Raw genomic sequence first — 25,613 nt, 5'->3', positions numbered from 1 at the left:
TACTGACTTTTGATAAAGATAATAGTAGAATTCCTATTAACTTTACAGAATATAGTACTGAAAATTATTAAAAGATTACAGAATAAAAAGCCTACATGTCAGTATGAATTATAAAATTGGTGAATAAAACTTTTGTCCTTTGTCCTTTCCTGTGTTTTTTGAGGGTTAATTATCTTAGAAACAGAAAGTTTCTCATCAAACTTGAATTAACATATTAACATGTATAATTTACTTTTACATCAATTTATATGGTGTATATAAATCAGATAAAACTGAAAACATTTATAGTACAATTTGTTAAATGTCGATTGTTAAGTGTTCATTTTTAATTTTTTTTAAACTGAAGGCTACCTCTTAGCTGATGATACTCAGGGAGAGACTCCGCTAATACCTCCAGAAATAATGGAATATTCCATTAAGCATTCATCTGAAGTTGACATTAATACAACACTTCAAATTTTGGGATCTCCAGGAGAAAAGGCTTCTTCCATCCCAGGGTACAACAGAACAGATTCTGTGATTAGGTAATATGACCTCTATAGCTGTGCTCTTGTAATTGATTCTGTTTTATAAGTTCTGAGTTGACGGGTAGATGACTCGAGGGACAGGCGGGTTGTAAAGCTGACACACGAAAGAAGATAAAACTCGGAGAAGCCTTGAAACAAGCAAGGATGGCAAGTACTCAGCACATTTGAGCGGTACCACTCTGGTGGGAATTGGCAGCTGTGTCCAGTACCGAGGAGGACAAGTGTAAGGTTATTCTGGATGCATGAGGCCTTGAAGGGACATTTGGTCTAATTCCTGCAGACACAGCCCTTGACCATCAGAAAGCAGTGCTAATGCGGGTTCAGGCACCTGAATGAAAGCACCAAGAGTGGGAAATTCTTAGAAACCAGGTGAACGTGAACACGTATTTATTGTTCAGGAAGCTGGAATGACTTTCCGGTGGCTTTCCTGGCCTCTCATAAAGTAGAAATATTTGTCCTGAGTGTGTGTGAACCTTGAGAGCCCTGCTATAAGATGGCAGTGTGCCTCAGATGAAAGAATTCACTGTGATCTTCCTGAGAGGAGTGGTAAAACTTCCATTAATTCTTGATGGTGAAGTTAAGGAGGGATGAACCTGAACTAAATATCCTCCTAAAAGTGGATTTGAAAACAGCAATTTAAGTTTCAGCATCTTAAACTTTAAATTAGGTTGCAGACAGAGAGAATAATGACATAATATTGGTTTTTGTCTGTTGCAAAATCATGAACTCAAACAAGGTGCTGTCCCCTCATTCTTTTTATTTTAATGCAAAATAACATAGATACCATTTAAACCTGTGCAACAGAAAATATGTTTTTTTTTAATTAAACTGTTAAGTGGATATCAAGGAAATGTTTGGGAATTTATTTCCTTTATTGTTGCATTCTCTGATTTGAAATAAAATGTCAATGTCAATGCTCTATTGGAAAAGTTTTATTTCTTCCTTTTGGGATTGCTTTCAGCATTAGGTGGAGTAATTGCTTTGGTTTGGTTCATGGTGAATGTTAACTGCGGAGTCAGTTCATTTCAGGGTGCTGTCCTGTTGTGTTCTGTGTCACTGTTCTTGCCTGGGCAGTACCCTCAGGAATGCTTTCCTTGTATTTTCAGTGCTTTTTCAATTTTTGCCAGTCTTGGGTATCAGTGAGGGAGCAAAACATTTTGGTGTCTGAGAGCAAAGCCTGTGAAGGGTTGAGGTGGGGACCGGAACAACAGGAGTCACCGTTGTTCTTCAGTCCAAAGAGCGAGTGTGACATTGAACGGCAGGAGGGAGACAGACCTTGTTTACTAAGAAAGTGGTTTGCATTTCTTGAAGAAATCATCATTTGACAAGTAACTATCGAGTGCTTACTCCGTACCAGGCACTGTTCTAGAGCAGACAGATTGCTCCCCCTTTCAAGCTCCTCGTGTGGGAGAGGGAAGAAGTAAGGGAATGGCGCGGTTGTTAGCAGACTGTCAGTGCCGTGGGAAGGAGGCCGGCTGCCCGAGGGCCAGGTGTGCAGACCTCAGGGTGTTACAGACCTGTCGGTGTTACAGGGTGCCGTCAGCGTGAGCTTTATTACTTCACGTACTTGAGGGACCCCACTGTTCTAAAGACGCCTCCCATTAATTTATGTGAACGCGTTTTCTCAGTGCTCATATCTATTGAAATGAAAAACAGGAATCAAATTACACATGGACTAATTTGGAAAAATCAAACCCTGCCACATTAATCTTATTAAGATACATCCGTTTTATTTATTTATTTTAATATTTTTAAATTGCAGTATAGCTGGCCTACAATATTGTGTAAGTTACTGGTGTAGAATATAGTCGTTCACAGTTTTTTAAGTTTATGCTCCATTTATAGTTAGTATAAAATATTGGCTGTATTCCCTGTGTTGTACGTAAAGTTTCATTTTTAATAAATGTGTTTAATAATTTATTTAAATTTGTGTGATATTTTGCTCAATTGTGTACTACTAAGTTTTGTAACGATAACTCAATCCAGAAGACATTTTTAACACAGTCTTATCACTGGAAAGTTTTAAAAATTATATTTTAATATCTATACATACTTGTTTCAGAGAAGTATATGGTGTGATCGATAAAGCGAGTAATAGAAGTTTATTATATTAGGATAATAGTCTGTGAGGAAATGAAATAGGAATAAAAATTTAAGGCGAAAAAGAAAGTGTAAAGCTTCCAACTGTGAAAGAAAAACTTGTTTCTCTTTCACATGGATGGTGATGGGTATCAGAATTCTAGGGTAGTTAAATCCCAGTGCATACATTTACATGGTTGCTGTGATTGCTTAGTGCACGTTCTGAGAGCCTGCAGATTACATCATTTAAGCTCTTTATTCTTATGGGGAAAATTTGATACTTCAACTTAAAATGCATTGTGAGATCGTTGGCTTAGTTTTGCTCACATACACTCTAAAATCATTTTTAAAACTGTGAGCACTGTTGGCATAGCGAGTGTATGTAGTGAAACAAGAAGACCGTAAACCCACCTGTGTAAAGAAGACGGTCAGAGAAGGGGGATGTCGCCAGCTGCGAAGGAGGTAGCAGTGGGTCAGGGGCTGAAACTGCCGTGAGGTTTCACAGCAGGGAGATGGCTTCACTCACCCTGAGAGCAGCAATGAAAGCAGCGTTCCTGCCTCAGCGCTGATATTCCTAGAATGGTGTCATGATGGGCTCTTTCGCCTAAGTCCTTTGCTTCTTTGCCTTTTAGCTAAAGTCAGGTTAAATACAGATCCCTTGTGCCCCCCTTCCAAACCCAGAACAAAGCCTTTTTTTTTTTTTTTTTTTTTACTGGTCTGCATATCGTGCTGTGTTAACGCTGCTCAGCGTATGAATTCGGTAGTGTAGAAAGGACAATACATGCACTTATGTAGGTAATTCTAGCAACATTTTTATTTAAAAATAACGTTAAAAGTCAAGTTTGTTAGGAAATAAATAGGACTGTCAGATTTAGAGACAAGACTGAGTATTCAGAACGTTCTGGATGAGTCGCTGGCCCGTCCCCACACCATAAAACGACCAGTGTCCGTGGGTTTTAAGTAGCTTTTAACTGTGTGCATTTCTCTGTTTTGAACCTGAAAAATCTCTTTAGACAGTAGTGCTGAGACTCGCACGTGTAATCACAGCCCAACAGAGGCCATGACTAGTCCAGCCACGACTCTCTTCCTTTTCTCCTGCTTCCTGAAAGGTCAGCAGTAAAATGGGGCATCTGTCTCCAACCCTCTTGAAGAAAACTTCAGAGAGTTGAGAAACAGAAAAGGGCTTTTTAGGAAAAAAATATGGTTAGACAGCCAATAAACTGATAAAGGAATAAGTGACTTCCTTTTTGTACCTACAGGCTGTTGTCTGCTGTTCTCAGAGTTTCAGAAGTTGAGTCTCGGGCAATAAGGGCAGATCTCACGCACCTGCTAAGCCCTCAGATGGGCAAAGATATTGTTTGGTTTCTAAAACGCTGGGCAAAGACTTATCTCCTGGTGGATGAGAAACTGTACGATCAGGTCAGAATGTAAAACCGTTTGATTTCGTTTGGATTTATGAGCATGGGAATTATAGAAATGAGAACATTTTTCTTGGTGATTTTCTCATCAGAATGTGAGCAAGAGCTGAGCATCTTCCACACTGGAGAAGACTGTGTGGACAGCGTGCCGTTTTGTTAACTTTTCCTAGAGCATATCATGTGATTTCTGCTTATTTTAACCTATATTAAGTTCAGAGTACTGTTTGGGAATGGATTAATTTATGTTCTTTGTATTTGGTGTGAATGTGTGACTGTGTATGTAATATGAGAATAATTAAAGCTAATAGGAAAACCACACTGGGAAACATCAGTGGATTGATGATGTTCCTTTTTGGACTTTGGAAATGAATACATTTAGAAAATTGGTGTGAAGTAAGCAATACTTCTGATTTAGTGCTAATTTCAGTTTGATTTCTCTACGGGTTTTTTCGTTTTTGTTTTCTTTCCTTTTTCCGGCAGATCTTTCTTTCTGACCTTAAAAAATTTGTTTTCTCTGAAGATAAGCGTGCCATTCAGCACAGCGTTTGGAGCAGACACAGAGGGCTCTCAGTGGATTGTCGGCTACCTCTTGCAGAAGGTCCTCAGCAACCTCTCGGTGTGCAGCAGTGAGCAGGACCTCGCAAATGACACAGTGCAGCTGCTCGTCACTTTGGTGGAGAGAAGGGAGAGGTGAGCTGACATGTGCGACTTCAGTGGAGTCTTTTCAAGTGGTGAACGGTTACACGGTCCTAAGGTTTAGGTAGACCCAGCGTTTTTGGAGCAGTGTGTTTTAAAAAATATATCATAGTCTTGTTACAAGTGCAAACAGGGCTTTTCCATGTTACGACTGAAGATTGCATAGATGTTCAAGGATTTGTCATCAGAGAATCTTTATGAGTAACATATTTAATTCAGTAATTTACAGTTTTAATATAGAATAGTCTTATTTGAATTTTCAGCTATCGCATTAGTATTATCCCATTTTAAAGATGAGAAAAACTGATAATTTGACAATTAATAATTTAATTTTGCAAAGTAAAATTTTTAGTGCTTTCTCCAACAAATTCTGGAGATGTTTTCAGTTTTCTTACTATATAGGAAAATGATTGTTATTATTACTGTCATTGGCTACTATTTATTGAATTCTTGTAATTTATTAGGTACTGTTGCAAACACTTCATATGAAGTATCTGATTTAATCATTTCATCAGTCTCAGCCATGAAATTTAGGGCTGTTATTACTGTTGTTATCTTTATCTTACAGATCAGGAAACTGATAATTAAGAGAGATTAAATAAACTTTACGTTGACAAATGGCTAGTTGGGTCTGAATACAAGACTCCAAAGTCTATACCAAGTTGTCTGTGCTGGACTTGAAACAGAAGTTGAAGCTCGTAGCCCTGCACTTTGTTTACTTAGTGCACATGCAGTGTAAGCAAGTAATGCGTCTTGTCTCTCCCTGCAGGGCAAACCTGGTGATCCAGTGTGAAAGCTGGTGGAACCTAGCCAAGCAGTTTGCGAGCCGAAGCCCACCTCTGAACTTCTTGTCCAGCCCCGTGCAGAGGACGCTGATGAAGGCGCTTGTCCTGGGGGGCTTCGCTCACATGGACGCAGAGACCAAGCAGCAGTACTGGACAGAGGTAACCATCCCCCTGCCTTTGACGGCTTTTCCACGTCGCCCTGCCGGCGTTTCATCTATGTGTTGCCGCAGACAGTCTGTAGAAACATAGCTTTTCTGGTGTTTTCCCTCCTAACGAGTGGGTTGGCGCTTAGAGTTTGTCCGACCTGCTGACCTGCTTGCGTGAGGACGTTGAACGCTGTCGAGTGCCCGGCACTTTAGACACCTTTTCCCCAACGCGAATGACAGCCTGAGCTGGTGTGTTGCTTCTCCATGAAGAACCCGTGACATGTTCCTTTGTCTTGGACAAGGACATACAAATTAACCACTGCGTTGGCTTGCTAGGGCTGCTTTGACAAAATACCACAAACGTAGTGGATTAAACAACGGAAATTTACTGTCTCACGGTTCTGGAGGCCAGAAATCCAAGATCAAGGTGTGGGCAGGGCTGGTTCCTTCTGAGGCTGTGACGGAGGGCCTGGGGTTCCCGGCCTTTCCCGGAGCTCCTGGTGCTTTGCTGGCAGTTTGCGGCGTTCCTGGGCTTGTGGGTGCATCACCCTGATTCCCCTGCATCTCCGTGTGCCCATGTCTGTTCCAAATTTCCCCTTCTTATAGGAACACCAGTCATACTGGGTTAGGGGCCCGCCCAAAGGACCTCATCTTAATAACTAATTACATCTGAAACAGCCCTATTTCCAAATAAGGTCATGTTCTGAGGTACCAGGGGTTCAGACTTCAACACATGAATTTTGGCGGGATGTAATTCAAGCCATAGCCACCACCCTGGACACGTCGTCTTATATAATAAGGTTTAAATTGGGAACCAAGAGTTACCAGTGCATGTAGGTTGCCAGCCTGTAATCCCTGTGACTGGATGCCCTTAGTGTTGAGAAAGGGCACAGTAACAGAAATAGGCAGTAGTCTGCGACTTCAGAGCCAGAATGGAAATCAGCCTGACCATGTGTTTCCAGTTTAAATCATTTATTTTCATACGTGCAGCTTTAAATAGAATTAAGAGATCCTCTTCATGAATGTGCCTGTTTACTCTTATACCCAGGGGAGTTGGAAGGGGAAAAACAGGCTGGAGCTTTGTGTTGGTCTTCACCCAGTAGGACAGAGGCTGGACATTGCAGCCCACAGACCAAATCTGGCCTGCTGTTTTTATAAATAAAGTTTAAAAAAAATATTTATTTAGGGCTTCCCTGGTGGCGCAGTGGTTGAGAGTCCACCTGCCGATGCAGGGGACATGGGTTCGTGTCCCGGTCCGGGAGGATCCCACATGCCGCGGAGCGGCTGGGCCCGTGAGCCATGGCCGCTGAGCCTGCGCGTCCGGAGCCTGTGCTCCGCAATGCGAGAGGCCACAACAGTGAGAGACCCGCGTACCGCAAAAAAAAAAAAAAAATTATTTATATATTTGGCTGCGACGGGTGTTCGTTGCAGCATGCAAACTTCTAGTTGTGGCACGTGGGATCTAGTTTCCTGACCAGGGATCGAACCCAGGCCCCCTGCATTGGGAACGTGGAGTCTTAAGCCACTGGACCACCAGGGAAGTCCCTATAAATAGTTTTATTGAAACACAGTCATGCTTAACCGATTACATCTTTTCCATGGCTACTTCTGCACTACAGTGAAATCATAATTGAATAGTTGGGCCAGAGATAGTACGTCCTGTAAAGTGTAAAAGATTTACCCTATGGCCCTTTATGAAATAAATATCTTCTCTTTTTTTTTGCTAATGGGAAAGAGATGAAGATAGTGGCAGAATCCTGTGAATGGCGTCAAGGAAGTCTTTTTTTTTCTTCTTTTGAACTTAAATTACCTAAGGAAGTATGATGATAGCATGCACTTATATTTTTTCCATAAGTAATAATTTCTTTTTTTCAGTTTTACTGAGATGTAATTGACATACATCATGGTATAACTTTAAGGTGTACAGCATAATGGTTTGACTTACATATATTGTGACACGGACAGCATCTGTCATCTCACAGATACCAAAAAAAGTAAAAGAAAAAAAAATAATTAAGGAGCATTTTTTTCCTTGAGATGAGAACTCTCTGATCTCCTCTCTTCACTTTCCTACATCTCATATAGTCATCATGATGTACGTTACATCCCCAGGGCTTTTTTTTTTTTTTTTTTTTGCAGTACGCAGGCCTCTCACTGTTGTGGCCTCTCCCGTTGCGGAGCACAGGCTCCGGACGCGCAGGCTCAGCGGCCATGGCTCACGGGCCCAGCCGCTCCGCGGCATGTGGGATCTTCCCGGACCGGGGCACGAACCCGCGTCCCCTGCATCGGCAGGCAGACTCTCAAGCACTGCACCACCAGGGAAGCCCCCCAGGACTTATTAATCCTGTAACTGAAAGTTTTTATCTTTGTCTTCCTCCCTCCTCGATTCCACGTATAAGTGAGATCATACAGTATTTGTCTTTCTCTGTCTGACTTATTTTACTTAGCATAATGCCCTCAAGATCCATCCATGCTTTCATGAGTGGCACGATTTCCTTGCTTTTTATGGCTGAGTAATATTCCATTGTATATATGTACCACGTCTCCTTTATCCATTCATCTGTCGATGGACACTTGGGTTGCTTCCGTGTCCTGGCTATTATAAATAGTGCTGCTATGAACATAAGGGTGCGTGTATCTTTTCGAATTAGTGTTTTCACTTTTTCAGATAAATATGCGAGGTGAAATTGCTGGATCCTATGGTAATTCTATTTTTAATTTTTTGAGGAACATCCGTACTGTTTCCAAAATGGCCGTACCAATTTGAGTTCCCACCAACAGTGTACGAGGGTTCACTTTCCTCCACACCCTCGCCAGCACTTGTTATTTCTTGTCTTTTTGATGGCCATTCTGATAGATGTGAGGTGATATCTCGTTGTGGTTTTCATTTCCGTTTTCCTGTTGACTGGTGATATGAGCACCTTTGCACGTGCTGTGTTATTTATTTGTTTGCCAGAAGTTAGGATCCCCTTCAAAGTGGGGCTTGTAACATGTGGTTCGGGTATTTTTTTGTTTTTTGTGCTTTTTTGCCTCCAACAATTAGAAATGTTTTGGAAAGTAAATATTTACCCAAGTTGAAGAAACTAAGCATGTAAATCAGACTTTTAAAAAATTCACGCTTTATTTTTGTAGGTTCTTCAGCCTCTTCAGCAGCGATTCTTAAGAGTGATAAACCAGGAGAACTTTCCGCAGATGTGCCAGCAGGAGGAGGTGAAGCAGGAGATCACTGCCACGCTGGAGGCCCTGTGTGGCATTGCTGAGGCTACCCAGGTCGACAATGTAGCCATCCTTTTCAACTTTTTAATGGACTTCCTTACCAATTGCATTGGATTGATGGAAGTTTACAAAAATACCCCCGAGACTGTCAATCTCATCATAGAAGTTTTTGTTGAAGTTGCACATAAGCAGATATGCTATCTTGGAGAGGTGAGCACGGTCTACTTTGATCCCTTCCAGATCAAAACTCCTGATAGCTATAACAAAATGATAGATACTTTGCTTCAGATTAAATGAACGTTATTTGAAATAATATTTCTATACCTCCAAAAGATTTTTCAAAAGAACTCAGAGTTCAGAGGAAGGCATATTGAATGAATGTAAACTCTTGCCCTAAAAATGTTAATAATGAGGCATTTCTTTGGGCTAATATGTTACTCTGTCAAACTCATTCACATGAGGAATATTTGATAAAACAGATGGATTATGGTAGAAAATGTTAATAAATTGCTCTGTGGTAGAACCCTAGGACTTAGCATTTTAAGTGGCAGTTTGCATCTTTGTTTTGTAAGTCAGATGAATGTTCAGATACACTAAGTTCTTTTATATTCAGTCAGCAAGGATGTTCGTGATTTGTGTGTTTGTTGTTGTTGTAGATCAAAGGAGCCGGCTTAAAAGTGAGGTTACATTTGGTCAGTGTTACAAAAGTCGTCACAGGTGCACTGTTCAGAGCTCAGGCCAGTGCCCTTTATTCTAATGCTTGGTGCTCTGTGCTTCTGCACCTTAAACCATTCTACAGCTTAAAGTAATCCACGTCGTACAAGAAGTTAAAGAGCAGGAGTAAAGCGGTTCTGTTGCCAAAATTGTATTGTCTTTCTAGTAGGCACAATCTAATGCACACAAAAAGAGTGTCAAATTTTATTGTTAGAAAACTAATGTTTTAAATATAACCGTAATCTTTATGCTTTCTCATTTTTGTCAGTGCTGTAATGTAGTTTACGACAAGCGTTAGAGCTGCTGTTGGGATTCAGAGTAAATTTATTGGATTACATCTTGGACTTCTGTAGTGTTTATGTTCCCCAGCCAGGCTCCCCCAGCAGCCTGACCTCTGCCTGCTTTTTCCCAGTCCAAAGCCATGAACCTGTACGAGGCGTGCCTCACCCTGCTGCGCGTGTACTCCAGGAACAACGTGGGGCGGCAGCGGGCCGACGCTCCCGCGGAGGAGGAGGAGCAGTACCAGGACCTGCTGCTCATCATGGAGCTCCTCACCAACCTCCTGTCCAAGGAGTTCATAGACTTCAGCGACACAGGTAGGCGCGCCCGCGCTCGGCCTCTAGGCCTGCGCTTGCTTCTGTCCAAGCGAAGCAGTGCTTGCGGTATGTGACGTCTCACGAGGAGGCCCCATTTACAGAACAGGCGGAAGCCAGCCGGTCCCCGCGGCCACGGGCAGGGCGGGACCAACAGCCCTGTGTGCCTGGCCTTCCTCTGGTAGAGATGAAAGTGCTGGTGTCTTCCCTGTCCCAGGCTCCTAGCCAGTGCCGGGCACTGTCCCTGTCATGGCAGCATGAGTCTGGTGCCACTGGTGCACGCGTTTTAGAGGCCAGGAAATAGGCCCAGGAGTTTACACCACTTGCCTGCAGGTGTGCAGCTCGCGCACCCCAGCGTCTGACTTCAGAGGCCAGTGTCAGAGCTCGCTTTACTGACGAGTTCCCCCTCCGTGTCCTCTGAGGAAGCCCCAGCCCTGTGCCCACTGCAGCTGGGAGCCACTGGACTTGGGGGCTGACAGGCGACACTCCAAAGCCCTAACCTGGGGCTCCCCAGCAGCATGACCTTGCGGAGTCTGTTGCCTTCCGGGGCCTCCCTTGCCGTCACAGGGGCTGTGACGATCGGTGCCTGCCAAACTGTTCACGATGTGCCGGCAGGTACCTCCGGTGCCTGCCGTTGCCATTCTCGTCACCGCTGTTGTCACAGGCAGGCGTGTCCGGGTGCCCGGAGCCCCGCGTGTCCGCAGCTCTCCTTCAGCACCTCTTGCCCACCGCCTGCCTTGCCTCAGGACACAGGGGCCTCCAGCTCCACGGGGAAGATGTGCTGTCCACGTCTCCTCCCCGGGCTGAGCTGCCCGCAGGCAGCCGGTGGTGCTGCCCCTCCCTCCTCCGACCCCTTCTCGCCCCCTGCGCTCAGCACACCTGACACTGGACGTGTTCTTCTCTGTTCCCTCCACCGGTTCACTCAGCAGAGGTTTCTGGCAGAGCTGCCCTGTGCCAGGTACCGTCAGCTTCAGCCCAGGAGCTTCACTGCCCTGGGCGGCTGACAGGGCACCAGGTGAAGGGCGTCCGCTGCCGCTGTTTCCAGGCCCAGCCACTCGTGCGCGTGTCGGTCCCAGACTTTCTGATTCCTTCGGGCCGGGGTTGCTTCACCTTTTCTAGATCAGATGTGCCTCTGAGGCCTCAAGTTGTTCTGAGCCTTTGCCTTGAAGGGTGTATGTTACATGACCCGCTGAGGTTCACATGCCGTGTTAGTTGATTTGTAGACTTCCCAGGGGTGTAAGGACCAGGATAAGAGCCCTGTACCCTGATGAACTGACTCTCAGTTAAGAACTGATACTGAGAGGGATGGGAGAGCTTTGTATGAAGGGCATCTGGAGGGGACAGAAGCCCTCTCAGGCTCCCCTGGGAGTGAGCTGTGGAGTAAACAGTATGGGTAAGTGTGGACGGGCAGGTTTTCAAAAGAAAAAAGCAGAAGGATTGAAATCGTAATACAATGTTAGAAAAGAAATTGAGGCCAAAATGCTCAGGATTGAAAGTACAAAATAAGGGTAAAAAGAATAGAATAAGGTGGATAGGGTTGAGGTCTAGAAAAAAGAAAATGAAGACAATTAAAATAGGAAATGATCAAGCAACAGATAAAATAGATGGTAAAAAGGGAGAGAATATTTTTAAGTAATTATTAAAAATAAAATACAGATAATAGGTGAGATAAGAGAAAATATTTTAAATATTATGAAATAAAATTAACATACCAGGTGAGCTGTAAAAGCATAACTGAAAATGAGCCTCTGCGTGACACTCTCGAGCCCCTGGCAGAGCCCCTGGCTGCAGAGCTGAGTCCCACAACCCAGGCCAGGAGCCGTCTCCCGAGCAGACCCAGCGGCGGTGGCCAGCCTGCCATGGCCCCGGCCCAGCAGGCCCAGGCTTCCTACTGGATGGATCCAGGCTCGCCATGCCCGGCTTTGGAAAATGGGATTCTTGCAGCTGGAACTGAGGCTCTTGGAGAAAAGTACAGAATTAGGCTGAAAACGTGGTTTTTAAGTGGAAGTGCTTTTTTACCACATTTTGTCCTTTTTTTCCCCCTTGTTCTGAAAGTAAATACGCTCATAATAGAAAACACTTGAAGTACAGGGACAGAAAAATCACCCATGCTTTGACATAATCCAGAGTAATTGCATTTTGTTAATTTCCCTTTTGGTTATTTTGTATAATTTTTTTGTGATTATGCTCCAAATATAATTTTATATTCTGCCTTTTTCATTAATGTATTTATTAGCCTCTTCCTTGTCATTAAAATTTTCCATGACTTTTTGATGGCTGCGTGGTAATCCACATTTTGGAACCTAACCCTGTTTTTGTAATACAGGACATCTGGAGTATTTACAACTTTGCTGTTACAGTGATAAACTAATTACTTCCGTGGATGAATCACTGTCTAAATTTATGTTTATATCCTTACTATATACAGCGCTCAAAAGTCTCTTATTATATTGCTTTTGAGGGTAACTATCACACTGTATCCTCACCACCATTTACATGTTATCATTCAGAAGTCACTTGTAATCTAATGAATCAGAAGTAGTACCTTCAAAAACTTTGTATTGCTTGCTTAATGATTGGATCGAACTTGTTTTTTTTCATTGGGCTTATGGTTTTGTTAGGTGTTTGTCTGTGGATTTTGGTCCTTTATCTGTTAAGGTTTAGGATTCTGAGTAATTTATGTGCCTCCTTTATGGATTAAGGGTAATAATCCTTTGTCATATTAGTAGCTTTTTAAAAAAAACTTTCTTTTTTTTATGCAATATTTAATTCCTATATCTCCCCCCATTCCTTTCCAGCTTAGAAAAATCCCACACACCTAGGAGAAAAGTGAATAGTACTGTGGAAATTATTTAACTCACAGTATGACCAATGTGTCAGTGGGGTCAATTTTACTTTTCAAAAAACATTGATTAAGCGTTAGTTTTACTTTCATCGTCGTAGAATGATAATGTAAACACAATATCTGCGTCCAGTATTCAGACCCTAAACAGGACAACACGAAAGGCTGTATTATCCTCTTGTAGATTTATTTTGTCTTGGGGGCTTGACTTCGCTTTCACTTTCATGCAGGAGAACATACCCACCTTCGTAGGTTTATTGATGTTACGGCTGTAAGACTGCGTTGTTCTCACTTTATAGATGAAGTGTTTAGGGGTCAGGAGCCTGGGCCAGCAGCAAACAGATCTGTGTCGGCAGCCGATGTTGTGTTATATGGAGTGAACCTGATTCTGCCCTTGATGTCACAGGACCTCTTGAAGGTAAGTGAAGAAAGGAATGTGAAGTTAAAACCGCATATGCTTGAACTCGAAGGTTCAAGATATTTCAGGCACGAATACACGTCCGATTTAATTAAGGGGGCCAGTACCTACTCATCTGTTAAGTGTGTGTGGAAATAAAGTGTTTGTGTGGCTGTCCTGTGTCCTTCACACCCATGCCTTCCCTGGAGCCCTGCACTCACTGATCCCTCAGTGTCAGGGAAAGGCTGGTTCTTCTAGAACCCAAGTGCCGATGTTCGCGGTTTTGATTCCCTCGTCATTTGTCGTTCAGCAAATACAGGAAGTTTCATGTGTAGTGTATTTCTCTGGTGCTTTCCCAACATCATTCTCAGGCTGAGGGTTTGGGCAACAGAGGGCATTTCCCAGCCGCTCCGTGGAGAAATGGAATGGTAAGAAACCAGGGCTCACACAGCTGGTCAAGTTCCATACGTTCTGACTGTACTGGGCCTTGGTTTCTCTCACTGGTTGATGTCAAGGGTGTGGTGGTGATGAGGCTGCCCTTTCTCCCACTCTGAGTACCATCGAGGGAGGGTGTCTTCTGCGTTGTCAGGAGGTGGGAGGTTGGAGAGGAAGAGTGAGGTGGACAAAGTAGAGGGGCAGAGGGAGGGGCCTGGGGAGGAAGCAGGGCTGGGAGGGGCCTGTGCAGTTGAGGGTCAGAGTGAGAGCTGTTAGGTTCCCAGCGCGCGGCTGTGACTGTAGGCTGGTCCCTCCTGGAGAAGTGTCTGCGGAAAGCAGCCAGCAGGATGGGAAGCTTAGGAAGCTCTGTGTATTGATTTGCTTTTCGGGTTCTTTTGTTTTTTGGTGTTTATTCATCAAATAAACCATTAGACATGTAGATGTGTATTTTCTTAAATGAGGTTAGCTGTAGATTACCTGCTTTTTGCCTCAGTTCTCCAGGACTGTGCAACCAGTAAATAGATGCTGGAAGTGTGCAAGGCTGAATACTCCGTTCTAATCCTGATTTTAAGTTTGTATTACGTTCCTGTATTTTTCCACATGCTTGAATGCAAATGCTTTTATTCACAGGCCATTTAGTAATTTGAGATTTGGCTGCTTTGTTCACTTTTCCAAGGTAAACACAGAATACCTGGAATTGGCTATGGCTTTGGTAACTATCCAGAAGATGACTGTTTCTGCTACGTGTTACTTTCATATTAGTTACTAAAGTGTTCCCGTTTTTGTAACTCACTTTTACATTTAATTAGGTCTTTGTGTTTTCTGTATCCTGTATATGTTTTAAACAAATCATTATACTTAGAAGCTTGATGGTTATTACTTTATTCCATTAATGAAAACAAGTTAGATATCATTAAACATCTAAATATTTAATATTTCTTTTTCAGTTTCCAACCCTTTGTAATCAATACTACAAATTAATCACATTTATCTGTGAGATTTTTCCTGAAAAAATACCACAGCTTCCTGAAGATCTTTTTAAAAGTCTGATGTACTCGTTGGAACTAGGAATGACGTCATATCCTTTGAGTGAACATCGTGATCACTTGTCACTAGGGAAAAAGAGGTTGCTAGAAGAAAAGTTTTCAAAATTTGTATTTTTTCTTTTGTGGTTCAGTCTTATTTCTTTAAAAAGCAGTCATGCCTATAGCTGCCCTACTTCTGTGTTTCTTTCATTAACCTGCCCCCTCGTCCTCCTTTCACAGACCCAGAGGCATTCGGCCCCGGGCCCCAAAGTCACTGTCTCATGGAGCCCAGGTAGTAGTGCCACATCCTGTTGCCGCGTCTCTGATCTTTGCCACTTGGTTGTGTGCATCACAGTCAGGACACACACAAAGCTCCAGTCCTGGGCCCCAGACACATACGGATAATCTTGGAAACACTGGGACTCTCCTGTCCTCACCTAGCTCAGTAAAGACTCACCGACGTACTCACCTTCTAGAAACAGCCATCCATTGGAGAATAGCTTTAATTGTTTATCTTCTGTAAGTCAAGTATCTCTAGTTTGTTCTTTGACCTTCGTGATCAGAATGAGTTCGGAGGTTTGCCAGCTGTGCCTGGAAGCTTTGACCCCGTTAGCTGAACAGTGTGCAAAAGCACAGGAGACAGACTCGCCACTTTTCCTGGCAACACGGCACTTCCTCAAGGTGAGATGTTTGGGTGCAGTCATGGCCCGGGGAGGGCGGGGGGGGGGGGTCTTCCCTCCAGGGGGCAGCACCTTCATCCACGAGGAGATCATGCCTTTCTGTTCACTGCAGTTTTTGGAGATCAGCTTTCTTGGATACGTTATCCTCCACGGTTATTTTGTGTTCCTGAAATTTTATGTGGTGAATATAACATGGAATTTGATAATTTGATTATTTCATACACCACAGCAAGCAATAACATCTTCATGTTATCCTTGGATTTTTTAAAAACCATTTTCTTTACTTTTCAGATTTGTTTAATAAAGAAGAATAACCTCTTTGTCCTTCTTTTTCCCTTTCGCAATGGGGAGCGGCTGGAGGGTTATATGGTCATCATGTGTCTTTATTGAGAGGTGTCACTGTGTACTTTCAGCTGGTGTTTGATATGCTGGTTTTGCAAAAGCACAACACAGAAATGACCACCGCGGCTGGCGAGGCGTTCTACACGCTGGTGTGCTTGCATCAGGTACTGGACGCGCCTCCCCGGGCCCCTCGCTCTGTGTAGTGAGGGGATTTTCAGACAGATGGGCTGTTTGTCCCTCAGTCCTCAGAGGGTCTGTGCCTCGGTGCTTCCGCACCATTCAGTGAGGCTGTATTTCTTTTCTTTTTTATTTATTTTTGGCTGTGTTGGGTCTTCATTGCTGCGCGCGGGCTTCCTCTAGTTGCGGCGAGCGGGGGGCTACTCTTCGTTGCGGTGCGTGGGCTTCTCACTGCGGTGGCTTCTCTTGTTGCAGAGCACGGGCTCTAGGCGCGCAAGCTTCAGTAGTTGTGGCTCGCAGGCTCTAGATCGCAGGCTCAGTAGTTGTGACGCACGGGCTTAGTTGCTCTGCGGCATGTGGGATCTTCCCAGACCAGGACTCGAACCCGTGTCCCCTGCATTGGCAGGCGGATTCTTAACCACTGCACCACCAGGGAAGTCCAAGGCTGTATTTCTTCACACTCTCAATAGCTCTAACTTTTAATTTTGTGTTTATCTGACAAGCTGTTAATAGCAACTACTACTTTCCCTTCTCCACTGTTATGAACCGTCCTTTATGTCGATCGCTGCCCTAAAGCTTGTCCTTACACAGCTGTGCTGGGAACCAGGACTCAGGACAAAGTAACGGAGACACAGTCTCTGTCCTTGAGGAACTCGCAGCTTTGCAAGGAATCGAGATGGATAAGCCTGGGGACCCCGACGAGTCTGCCTTCAGAAAGCGTGGAAAGCCGCAGTGTGTTGTTTTGTAGCGCAGTCTGGAAAACTGGTTGGCTGGAGCCTGGAAAGCCTCTGCAGCACTCCGTGACGGGGGCTATAGCAGAGGAGAGTTAGGCTGGCTTGCCTGTCCCTCCCTGTCCCTGTGGAGGGTGCCCATCAGGTGTGCGAGAAGAGCTGTGTCGGCTCCTCAGCTGCCTCGGTTTCCAGTCTGTACCCCCACCCCTCCTCCCCACGCACAGGCACACAACCCAGCATGACCAAGTCATCGGCCAGAGCAGCTTTTTTTTTTTTTTTCCTTCAGTATAGAGGCTGTAGCATTTGCTGTGACTGGTACGCAGGGTTTGATTTTATTTCCCTTCTTTTAAAAAGGGAGGATTTTCAGGAGTCTTGCATGATACTTAAAGACCCCCTTCCTGCAGCACCTGCGCCCCAGGTGGGGCGGCTCTGGGCTCATCTCTTGCCTCTGCCCTGGATACTGCCTTCTGCGGGTGGTGCCCTTCTTGGGGGTGGACCTCCTTGCTCTGCATACATAAGCCGTTGCGTTCTGATGTCTTTTTTTTTTTTTGCGGTACGCGGGCCTCTCACTGTTGTGGCCTTTCCCGTTGCGGAGCACAGGCTCCGGACGCGCAGGCTCAGCGGCCATGGCTCACGGGCCCAGCCACTCCGCGGCACGTGGGATCTTCCCGGACCGGGGCACGAACCCGTGTCCCCTGCATCGGCAGGCGGACTCTCAACCACTGCGCCACCAGGAAAGCCCCTCTGATGTCCTTTTAAAAACCTGGGTGCACGTTGTAGACAAGGGATCAGGGACTGGGGCTGGGCTGGCCCTGGAGGCACTGCCATTTCTCAGGCAGGGGGCGCGGTGGGTGGGGGGGACTTGAGTTTATACTTATCCCCGTGCGCAGGCCTGCCTCTGGGAAGGGCAGCTAGCGTGGCCCCATGGACTCGTGCGGTGGGGGCGTGCCTTACTACTCTTTTCCAAATGGAGTTAACATCTGGTTTCCCCATTTGCATCTATCATGACATCCCAAGAAGCTAATGAGGAAGAGTGACAGGCCTGCTTTTCTCATGAGAGCTTAGCTTTGAGAGCTGCCCCGGTTCCGTTCCCCTTAACCCCTTAACCCTCTCCTCTGTGTAAGGCTTTACATGCAGGGCAGTAAACCCAGGAAAACTCCAGCCATGCCCTACTGTTCTGTGTCGCTGAGCCCCTTCCTCGGGGAGCCCCTCTGCACAGCGCTCCCTTCCGCCCCTCGCCACCTCCCACGCAGCCCCCATCTGCACGTGTGCGCATCTGCTGTGTCGTGGCTGCCGCCGTGTGGGCAAGACGTCTGTGTAAACCTCCAGGAAATTTGAGAGTCAGCTTGCAGACTTAGGGCCTGAGAATCTACCGTAAATCTGTCGTACTAAGAATCTATCGTAAAATGCAAAAAAAAAAAGTGCTTTGAAAACACAGAAGGAAGAGGCAGCGTGACAAGGTAGGTGATCGTATGGGTTCTGGCGCCGCGTGGCCGGTTCTTGCTCAGAGGCCTGTGCTCTTGGGTAGGTTGTGTGATCTCACTGTGTGGAAGAACTTTGGTGTGTAAAACAGGGATATAAACGATATCTTCCTCACATGGTTGTTATAAAACAGTGAGTTACTAATGGAAAAGCTTGGAACGGTACCTAGATGACAGTAAACTTTTAGTAAATGTTAAATATTCAAAAGAGCTGTCAGACCCTGCCTTTGGGACCCCCGTAGCCCACTACTTTGTATTTCGTGTGGTGTTGGAGGAAGGTGCGTGTTCTTATGTGTACTTATCTCTTCAACAGGCGGAATATTCTGAACTGGTTGAAACATTACTGTCAAGTCAGCAAGACCCAGTTATTTACCAGAGATTAGCAGACGCCTTCAACAAGCTCACTGCAAGCAGCACGCCCCCTGTGCTGGACCGGAAGCAGAAGATGGCCTTCCTGAAGAGTTTAGAAGAGTTTATGGCAAATGTTGGTGGTCTCCTTTGTGTAAAATAAACAACAGAGCTTTATGCTTAATCAGATCCTTCCTGCAAAGTGCACTGAATTGCTAACAGTTGACTTGAGTCTTGTCCTTTTTGTCAGTTCGTTGGCCGTTTGGATTTTGGGAGCCTGGCAGGGCACTGTGTGGTGCAGGGAAGCATTACCCTCAGTCCGTCGTAGGTCTTGTAGCTTTTGAATGGTGATTTCAGATTCTCAAAATGAAATTCCACATATGTGCAAAGAGATATGGGCACCATGAAATACGTATTCAGTGCCTTTTCCCTCTTTATCAAAGCATTAGGTGGCTACCCAAAGTTTAGCGTTTTCACTATCAGATATCAGCTGGATATCTGCTCATCTGTGTCACTGAGGAGCTGGTTGAAAAGACAGATTCCTGGGCCCACCTGTAGACAGACCCTCAGAGTCAGCATTTGTTTGTTGGACCTTGGATTCTTGGTTTTGATAAGCGCCTCTCCTCTGCCACCCCTGCAGTTTTCAGTCAGTGCAGAAGGCCGGAAAGCGTCTAGAGGGGTGTGCTTGCCCAGCCCTCCCTTTGAGGAGGGGGAGGGACTGGGCAGGGGGAAGGGCACCGCCAGGTGTTTGGCTTCCTGTTACCACGCTCTCCCTGTCTGTCTTGTGTCACAGCAGCCTGGTAATTGCAGGTTTTATGAACCTACTCTGATGCCTGAACTTGAGGAGGAAAATACATGTATATTTTTGTTCCATAAGAAGAACTTTAGGAACTGTAGCCATTTCATTGCCTTAATTTTAAGAAGGAATTACACAAAGCAGATTTGTTTAGTAAGAAATCCAGTCTTGCTGCTTCAGAGTCGGGTTAGGGTGTTAGCTGCTGTGAACGTGGGGCCCTCTTGATTGTGTGTATTTATGTGGTTTTATGGGTGAAGTGAAAGGCTCATTCAGATGTAGTGTAACTTTCTGAGTATGTTTCTGTCCAGCCACGTAGCCCATGGCTAATAAGTTGCTCTGAATGGCTTGCTTAAGCAATAACTATTTTAAAGGGTGTGAATTACTGATTCATATAGACTCTCACACATTGGGACATTAGGGCAGTAATTATTCTAGAGTGGGTGTTATACTCATTTCACAGGAGCCGTGTAAATTTAAGAGATTAAAAAACTCACTTTAGATCCTGTAGTTTGATTTTTCTAATCAGGATTTTTGTACTGCTGCCATGCTCCCCTTAACTCTGTGTGCCAGCTTAAATTATGGAAACGAAAGCTAACTTATAAACACCGGGCACGTGACACTGCCCACTTCAGTGTCAGAATCACACAGCACAGTAGCAGTCGCGTTCTGAAACTGCGCCTCCGGCGGGCGGGCTTTGTCGTCCCGTCCTTAACATCGTGTGCTCGGCTGACCTCCGAGTGTGGTGGTAACAGCTGGACTGCACAGAGTGGATGCGCCTCCCCATGCACGGCTGCACAGCGGTGAGGGCAGCTCCGTGCTCTGGGCAGTTGCAGTTAAGCAGACGGAGCATCTGAATTCCACCCAGCCTGGGCAGGCGCCGCTGGACGCAGATGAAAGCAAAGCCTAGAGCCACGGCTTTCTGAGAACATAACCGAGGTGGAGCAAAAAGTCTTAAAAGACATCTAGGGCAAAACTAGTATCACTCTTTCTGAAGCGTACGTATTATTGTGTTCTTAAACATACTTTGGACAGTGCATTTACTTTTAGATTTCTTCTTCTTTCCCTTAAAGAACTTGAAGTCAGAGGCAGCGGTAGTCACTTTGTTTGCATTGTTTCTGGTGTTTCATGTTTCCCAGCTCCCTAGCGCCCAGCAGTTGTGAGCTAAATATGTCCCTGTTCCTTTGCCTGAGGGCACCAAGACACGCAGCCGACTGGATTGGTCCACTGACTGTGACAAAACTGTAATCAAGTTGTTATTGAAAATAAAGATGAGTAGGAAAGGAATGCCATGGTAAACAAAAAGGGCATCTGTATCTAATATCTTTTATCTAGACAGATGTATTTGCTGTTTGCCCAGATTTTATTACAGTCCTGCATTTTCATTAGACCGCTTTTAATTGAAACAAGAGTTTCTTCAGATTGGACCAAATAATACATAAGATATCATCAGAATGTTGGTTAGTGGCAAACTGGAAGGAAACGCCACCACCGTTTTTAGGTAGTGGGAAAGGCCACTTAATTGCAACAGCCAGGCTCTTTTCAGTTGTTCGCAGTTTGTTTTCCTGATTGGATATTTGTTTAGTTTGGGGCTTTTATTTTGCCAAGTTTTGTCTTCAGCTATGTTTGTTGGCTTTTCAGTTTTGGGGCGTTTTGTTTTAATGCTTTTGGCCCAGTGGGTGTCAAGAATACTGGCTTAATTCTAGTAAATTGATTTTTACTGCTAAAACTGTTGTCAAAGGAGTTTTAAGAACAAAAACATTATTTGTGCCCCTTTTTATATATGTTAAAGGGACACTGTTGAGTATTTGATTTTTTATAATGCTGTGTTTTATAAACTTTCTCTCATTCATACACAGTATCCTATCACCTCCGTTTTCAGTTCGGTCTTTGCTTGCTTTTATTTTCCTTGGCCCTTTATTTCTGAAGGCACAGTCTCTGCAGACTTTGTACCTTCACAGTTTGTATTTGTGTGGCAGCACCTGTAACTGATTCTTGTAGCTCTGTTTGAAGGATTGGTTTGCATTTGTGGTCCTGGATGGGTGGCTGCCTGGGGGGTAGGCCACCTGAGACAGTATCTGACAGTGTCCCTGCTGTCTCTTCATCTGTTGGGAGACAGTGGCATGTAACCATCACTGCAGTGAGTTTTCAACAGTGTGACCTTTTATGTAAAAAAGCTTTGGAATTTTTTTCGAACTGGTTTTAAGAATTTAGTCTTACTTCGTTGTAAACCGTGTTTCTAATTATATTACATCACTGTTCAGAGGAGATGGTTGGTACTGTTTTTTCACAGTTTGCATTTCAAAACCAAACACCTCTGTGATACTTACCCCAGTCAGCATTATTTAACTTCCCTTACTGTCTTTGAACTTTCTCTTCTACCAAAAAATGTCAAGTCTTCGTATTTTTCCTATCACCATATTTCCCATTTCTGTTAATACTTGTATGAACCCCTCAAGTATTGAAGGGAACAAGTTGTCAGTTTCAAGGATTTCAAGTTTGAGTATCTTAATTTACCGTGTCAGTTGGACCCTTAAAATACTATTTTTGTCTGTTACAATTTTACTTCTTTCTGTTTGCCACCTCTGTCATTAGAGGTGTTGTCATTAGACCTTAGTAAGTTCGCTGTTTCTGACAGATGATTATCATTGTTAGCTCCTGAATAAAATATTAACTGTTTCGAAACCTCAGTACTTCTTAGGGGTTTTTCAAAACCAGAGAATAAGGCACTGATTTGGATATGAGTTCTTAACATTATAATTTTCTGTAAATTCCTCTATAAAACAACATAGCTGATTTGAGGACGTAATAATGTTTTAAATTATTTTAAAATGTAGGTGGATATTCTCTGACTTGGTAACTATATTCTGAAAACACTGCATCTAAGAATTCTTGAAAAATCGATTTTCTAAAATTTTAAAATGTCCAGCTTTAGGTATATTGCTGAGCTCAAATTAATTTGCAGTGAGTGCCATGGTTCACGTTGAACTTTAAACGATTTAATTTAGATGTAAGAAATGTGAAGTATTCCTGATGGATTATAATGGGAACCCATGACGTATTTAGCCAAAGACTGTATTTGGTTCAGGTAAAGATAAAAGCTTAATAATGGGCATCCATTCTGTTCTAAAGAGGATGGATGAGGGGATGTGTTTCTGGCCCCTAGCTCTGTACACGTAAGCCTTTGTAAAGGCGGAAACGTGGTGGCGGGGAGGCCCGTGTGTTAGCCCCCCGAGGCTCACACTGCAAACTATCTTTGTCCCCCTCGTCCTCTGTGGTTTGCTCTTCGCCTGGTCCCAGACTTCCCAGCAGTGGAGAGATTTTGTTTTTGGCTTTTCTTCTAAGTCTGTTTTCTTAGGCCTCTCAGCTCTTAGGAGCTGTCAGAATGTACTAACAGCTAATTTTCCTAGCCTGACATTCAGCACTGCATCTGCACTATGTACCTAACGGGGATGTGACCTCAAGTGTGTCCTGAGCCCGGGCTACCTGGTGTGGTGTCTTTTACCACATACAATTATTGACAGATTGCAAAGGTTGGTATTGTGATTTGGTTCTCTGTACAAAGGAAAAGGCTCCATGCAGTGAGTTTCTGGTTTAATGGTCACAAAATGTTAGCACTGCTACCATTCAGCACGTGTAAAATTTTTTAAATTTATAAATATTAAAATTTTAAACTTATACTGACTTTTCAGTTTTTTTAAGAGACCCAGGGATGAGTATACTGTTTAAATATTTACCTCTATTAACATTATTAATAAAGGTATAAAGTTGCATTTAATTTTTCAAAAGATGCTACAATACGATTTTAGGAAATAAGGCCATGTACTGAGCCAGTTACAAGCTGAATATAAAATTTTATTTGTATTTTTTAATCCATAAATGGGAGTTAAAATATGTCTTTTCACTAAATATTTTTATGACATTTTTGTTTTGACCATGTGTGATTTGTTCATGGGTGTCTAGCTAGACTGTTGCATGAAACTTATTGAATGGTGCTATAGTTCATTTACCAGCCTAGGGTGACTGACACTGGGGACATTACACAATCAGAATAATTTTAAATAAAAAACATGAGGACATATCTGCACAGGTAAAATAGGGATTTGCATTACCTTCTGGGAGAACACCCAACCCTAATAGAATCTCCAGAATTCAGAAAGAAAATCGAAGTTTCGTTTATACTCTGTAATATTGAGCATATTTATTTTTATCTCAGCTCACAATCTTAGAAACAATTTCAGAGTTACTAGTTAAATCATTGGATTCAGGGCATATTTGTAGTAAATGTAGTTTGGGTCATTCTTTTTGGCCTTTCAGGGAAAGTGGAAAAGTACCATTCTTCTGTGTGTCAGACAGACTTTCCTTTTTACCTAATTCTAAATCTTGTAAACATATGCAGTGAAAAGTTATTTTTTTTAAGGAAGAAAATGCGTTTTGAAAATATATTTATTTTAAACTTTATATTGCTTGGAATGTTCATTGATTTGTAATGGTATCTCTTAGGTTATATTGAGATCTGATTCCACTCCAAGGATGGATAAAGAACCATTAGGCTGTTTAGGAACTAAGTAGAGCTCATTCATTTTCAAGGGGGAAGCCTTAGGCCCAGGCTGATCACCTTTCATTGGAGGGAGCTGTGGATGATTTTAGAGGCCCCAGATATAAAAATCTGGTATTGTTTCTTAAAAGACATCTTTAAAATATTGGTGCTCTCTAAAAATACAGTCTGTTTATATTGAGTGGTTTATGAATGATGACTTTGGTGCATTAATTAGATTGTGAAACATTTTTGTTTGTTTCTTAAACATAGGATCGTGCACTCTTTGTAATCTCGAATGGCAGATCTTTTAAAACTAACTGGAAGCAAAGGGCATATTCGGTGATACTAAGGAGAAAATCTTTTGCTTGGAGTCTCCATACAGTCCCAATGGTAGCATACTCTGTCGGTCCTAGCACGTAAGTCAACATCCTGCTGAGCTCTTGCAGTGTAAATTACTTGATCCAGCAAGAGAGTGAACTGTGGTTAAGTCATTGATGCTTCCCAGAACTGATAAATGAAAAAAAACGGAAGCAAAGAGAGTTTATTTTTATTTATTTATATTTTATTAAAAAAAAATTTGGGCTGTGCCACGCAGCATGTGGGATCTTAGTTCCCCGACCAGGGATCGAACCCGCACCCCCTGCATTGGAAGCGCAGAATCTTAACCACTGGACCTCCAGGGAAGTCCTGCAGAGAGAGTTTAAACAGGGATGTGCTAAGTATTTTTATTCCCATAGTAGTTAGCAGTTTTGTTTTTAAGTTTCGATAGTGTTCACTACTGATTACTTTGCCAGGTCAGTTTTCAAGTATTCCTTTTAGTAAGCTCCAAATCTTAGGCTGCAATTTTGCAGCTCATAACTGCACTGCCCTGGATGGTCCTTTCTGAGGACTGATTTGGTAAAGCTCTTTGAACTGGCAGAGTACAGGGTAGAGGCCGGGAGACCTAGATTCAGTTCACAGCTACACTACTTAGGGTTTACATGGATTTCCACAGTCTGTCATCTTATCATAGGACCAGAAGTGTTGTTAATTCCCAAAGAACAAATTGAAAGCACAGTGATGGATAAAATATAATAGTAGATGCTCAATAAATTCCATTCTGTTTAAAGATCATTGATAAGAACACATTTTGCTCCACTAGATAAATGTGTCCTAACACAAAGTCTGACACCTGATAGTCATTCACTCCGGTGGTATTATGATAGAGTTAACTATTATTTACTGCATCTTCTTTTCTAAATGAGAGAATTGATCTATTTAAGTCAGTGGTTTCAGTTTCTGTTGAATATGCTCGTATTATTCCCACAACAAAAAGGCCTAATAGTGATTCCCCAAATAAGTTTCATGCGCCACTAATCCTTTGTAACTTAGCTGTTACCAAGTAATTGGAGAAATAAAACTAGTTTCTTTACTGTGTGAAGTTAAATGCTTTACTGCACAAGTGCACGTTGGGAGGCTGTAGGGGAAGATCTTAATCCGACTTTCCTTACGTGGTGGCCTCTTCACAAAGCACCTTATGGGACTAGACTTCTAGGGACTATCCTTTGCAGCATACTTGGGTTAATTTGAGTAATTGGGTAACAAACCACTAAAAGAAGGAAGAAAAACCTGAATCTGTGTTCTTGTAAGTATAGGTTATACTAGATAT

The 25,613-nt window shown here is 43.4% G+C and overlaps 1 protein-coding gene across 5 annotated transcripts in view; it reads left to right on the top strand.

Annotated features, from left to right (window-relative positions):
• XPO4 (exportin 4) overlaps window positions 1-24,655 on the top strand; it is a 104,832-nt gene extending 80,177 nt beyond the window's left edge. For 2 of the 5 annotated variants that reach the window (XM_079902867.1, XM_079902868.1), the window contains exons 10-20: window positions 347-524; window positions 3,866-4,025; window positions 4,545-4,714; window positions 5,490-5,664; window positions 8,784-9,077; window positions 9,994-10,177; window positions 13,316-13,434; window positions 14,796-14,927; window positions 15,438-15,554; window positions 15,967-16,059; window positions 18,598-24,655. In XM_079902867.1, the coding sequence (XP_079758993.1) occupies window positions 347-524; window positions 3,866-4,025; window positions 4,545-4,714; window positions 5,490-5,664; window positions 8,784-9,077; window positions 9,994-10,177; window positions 13,316-13,434; window positions 14,796-14,927; window positions 15,438-15,554; window positions 15,967-16,059; window positions 18,598-18,795 (1,820 nt within the window). In that variant the 3' untranslated portion in view covers window positions 18,796-24,655. The remainder of the gene's footprint in view (window positions 1-346; window positions 525-3,865; window positions 4,026-4,544; window positions 4,715-5,489; window positions 5,665-8,783; window positions 9,078-9,993; window positions 10,178-13,315; window positions 13,435-14,795; window positions 14,928-15,437; window positions 15,555-15,966; window positions 16,060-18,597) is intronic. The other 3 variants (XM_079902869.1, XM_079902866.1, XM_079902865.1) reach the window with 2 other exon arrangements.
• Window positions 24,656-25,613: the final 958 nt, after the last annotated feature.

Source organism: Stenella coeruleoalba (genome assembly GCF_951394435.1).
Source record: "Stenella coeruleoalba genome assembly, chromosome: 18".
NCBI lineage: Eukaryota > Metazoa > Chordata > Mammalia > Artiodactyla > Delphinidae > Stenella > Stenella coeruleoalba.
This window is presented reverse-complemented; position numbering and strand designations above follow the sequence as displayed.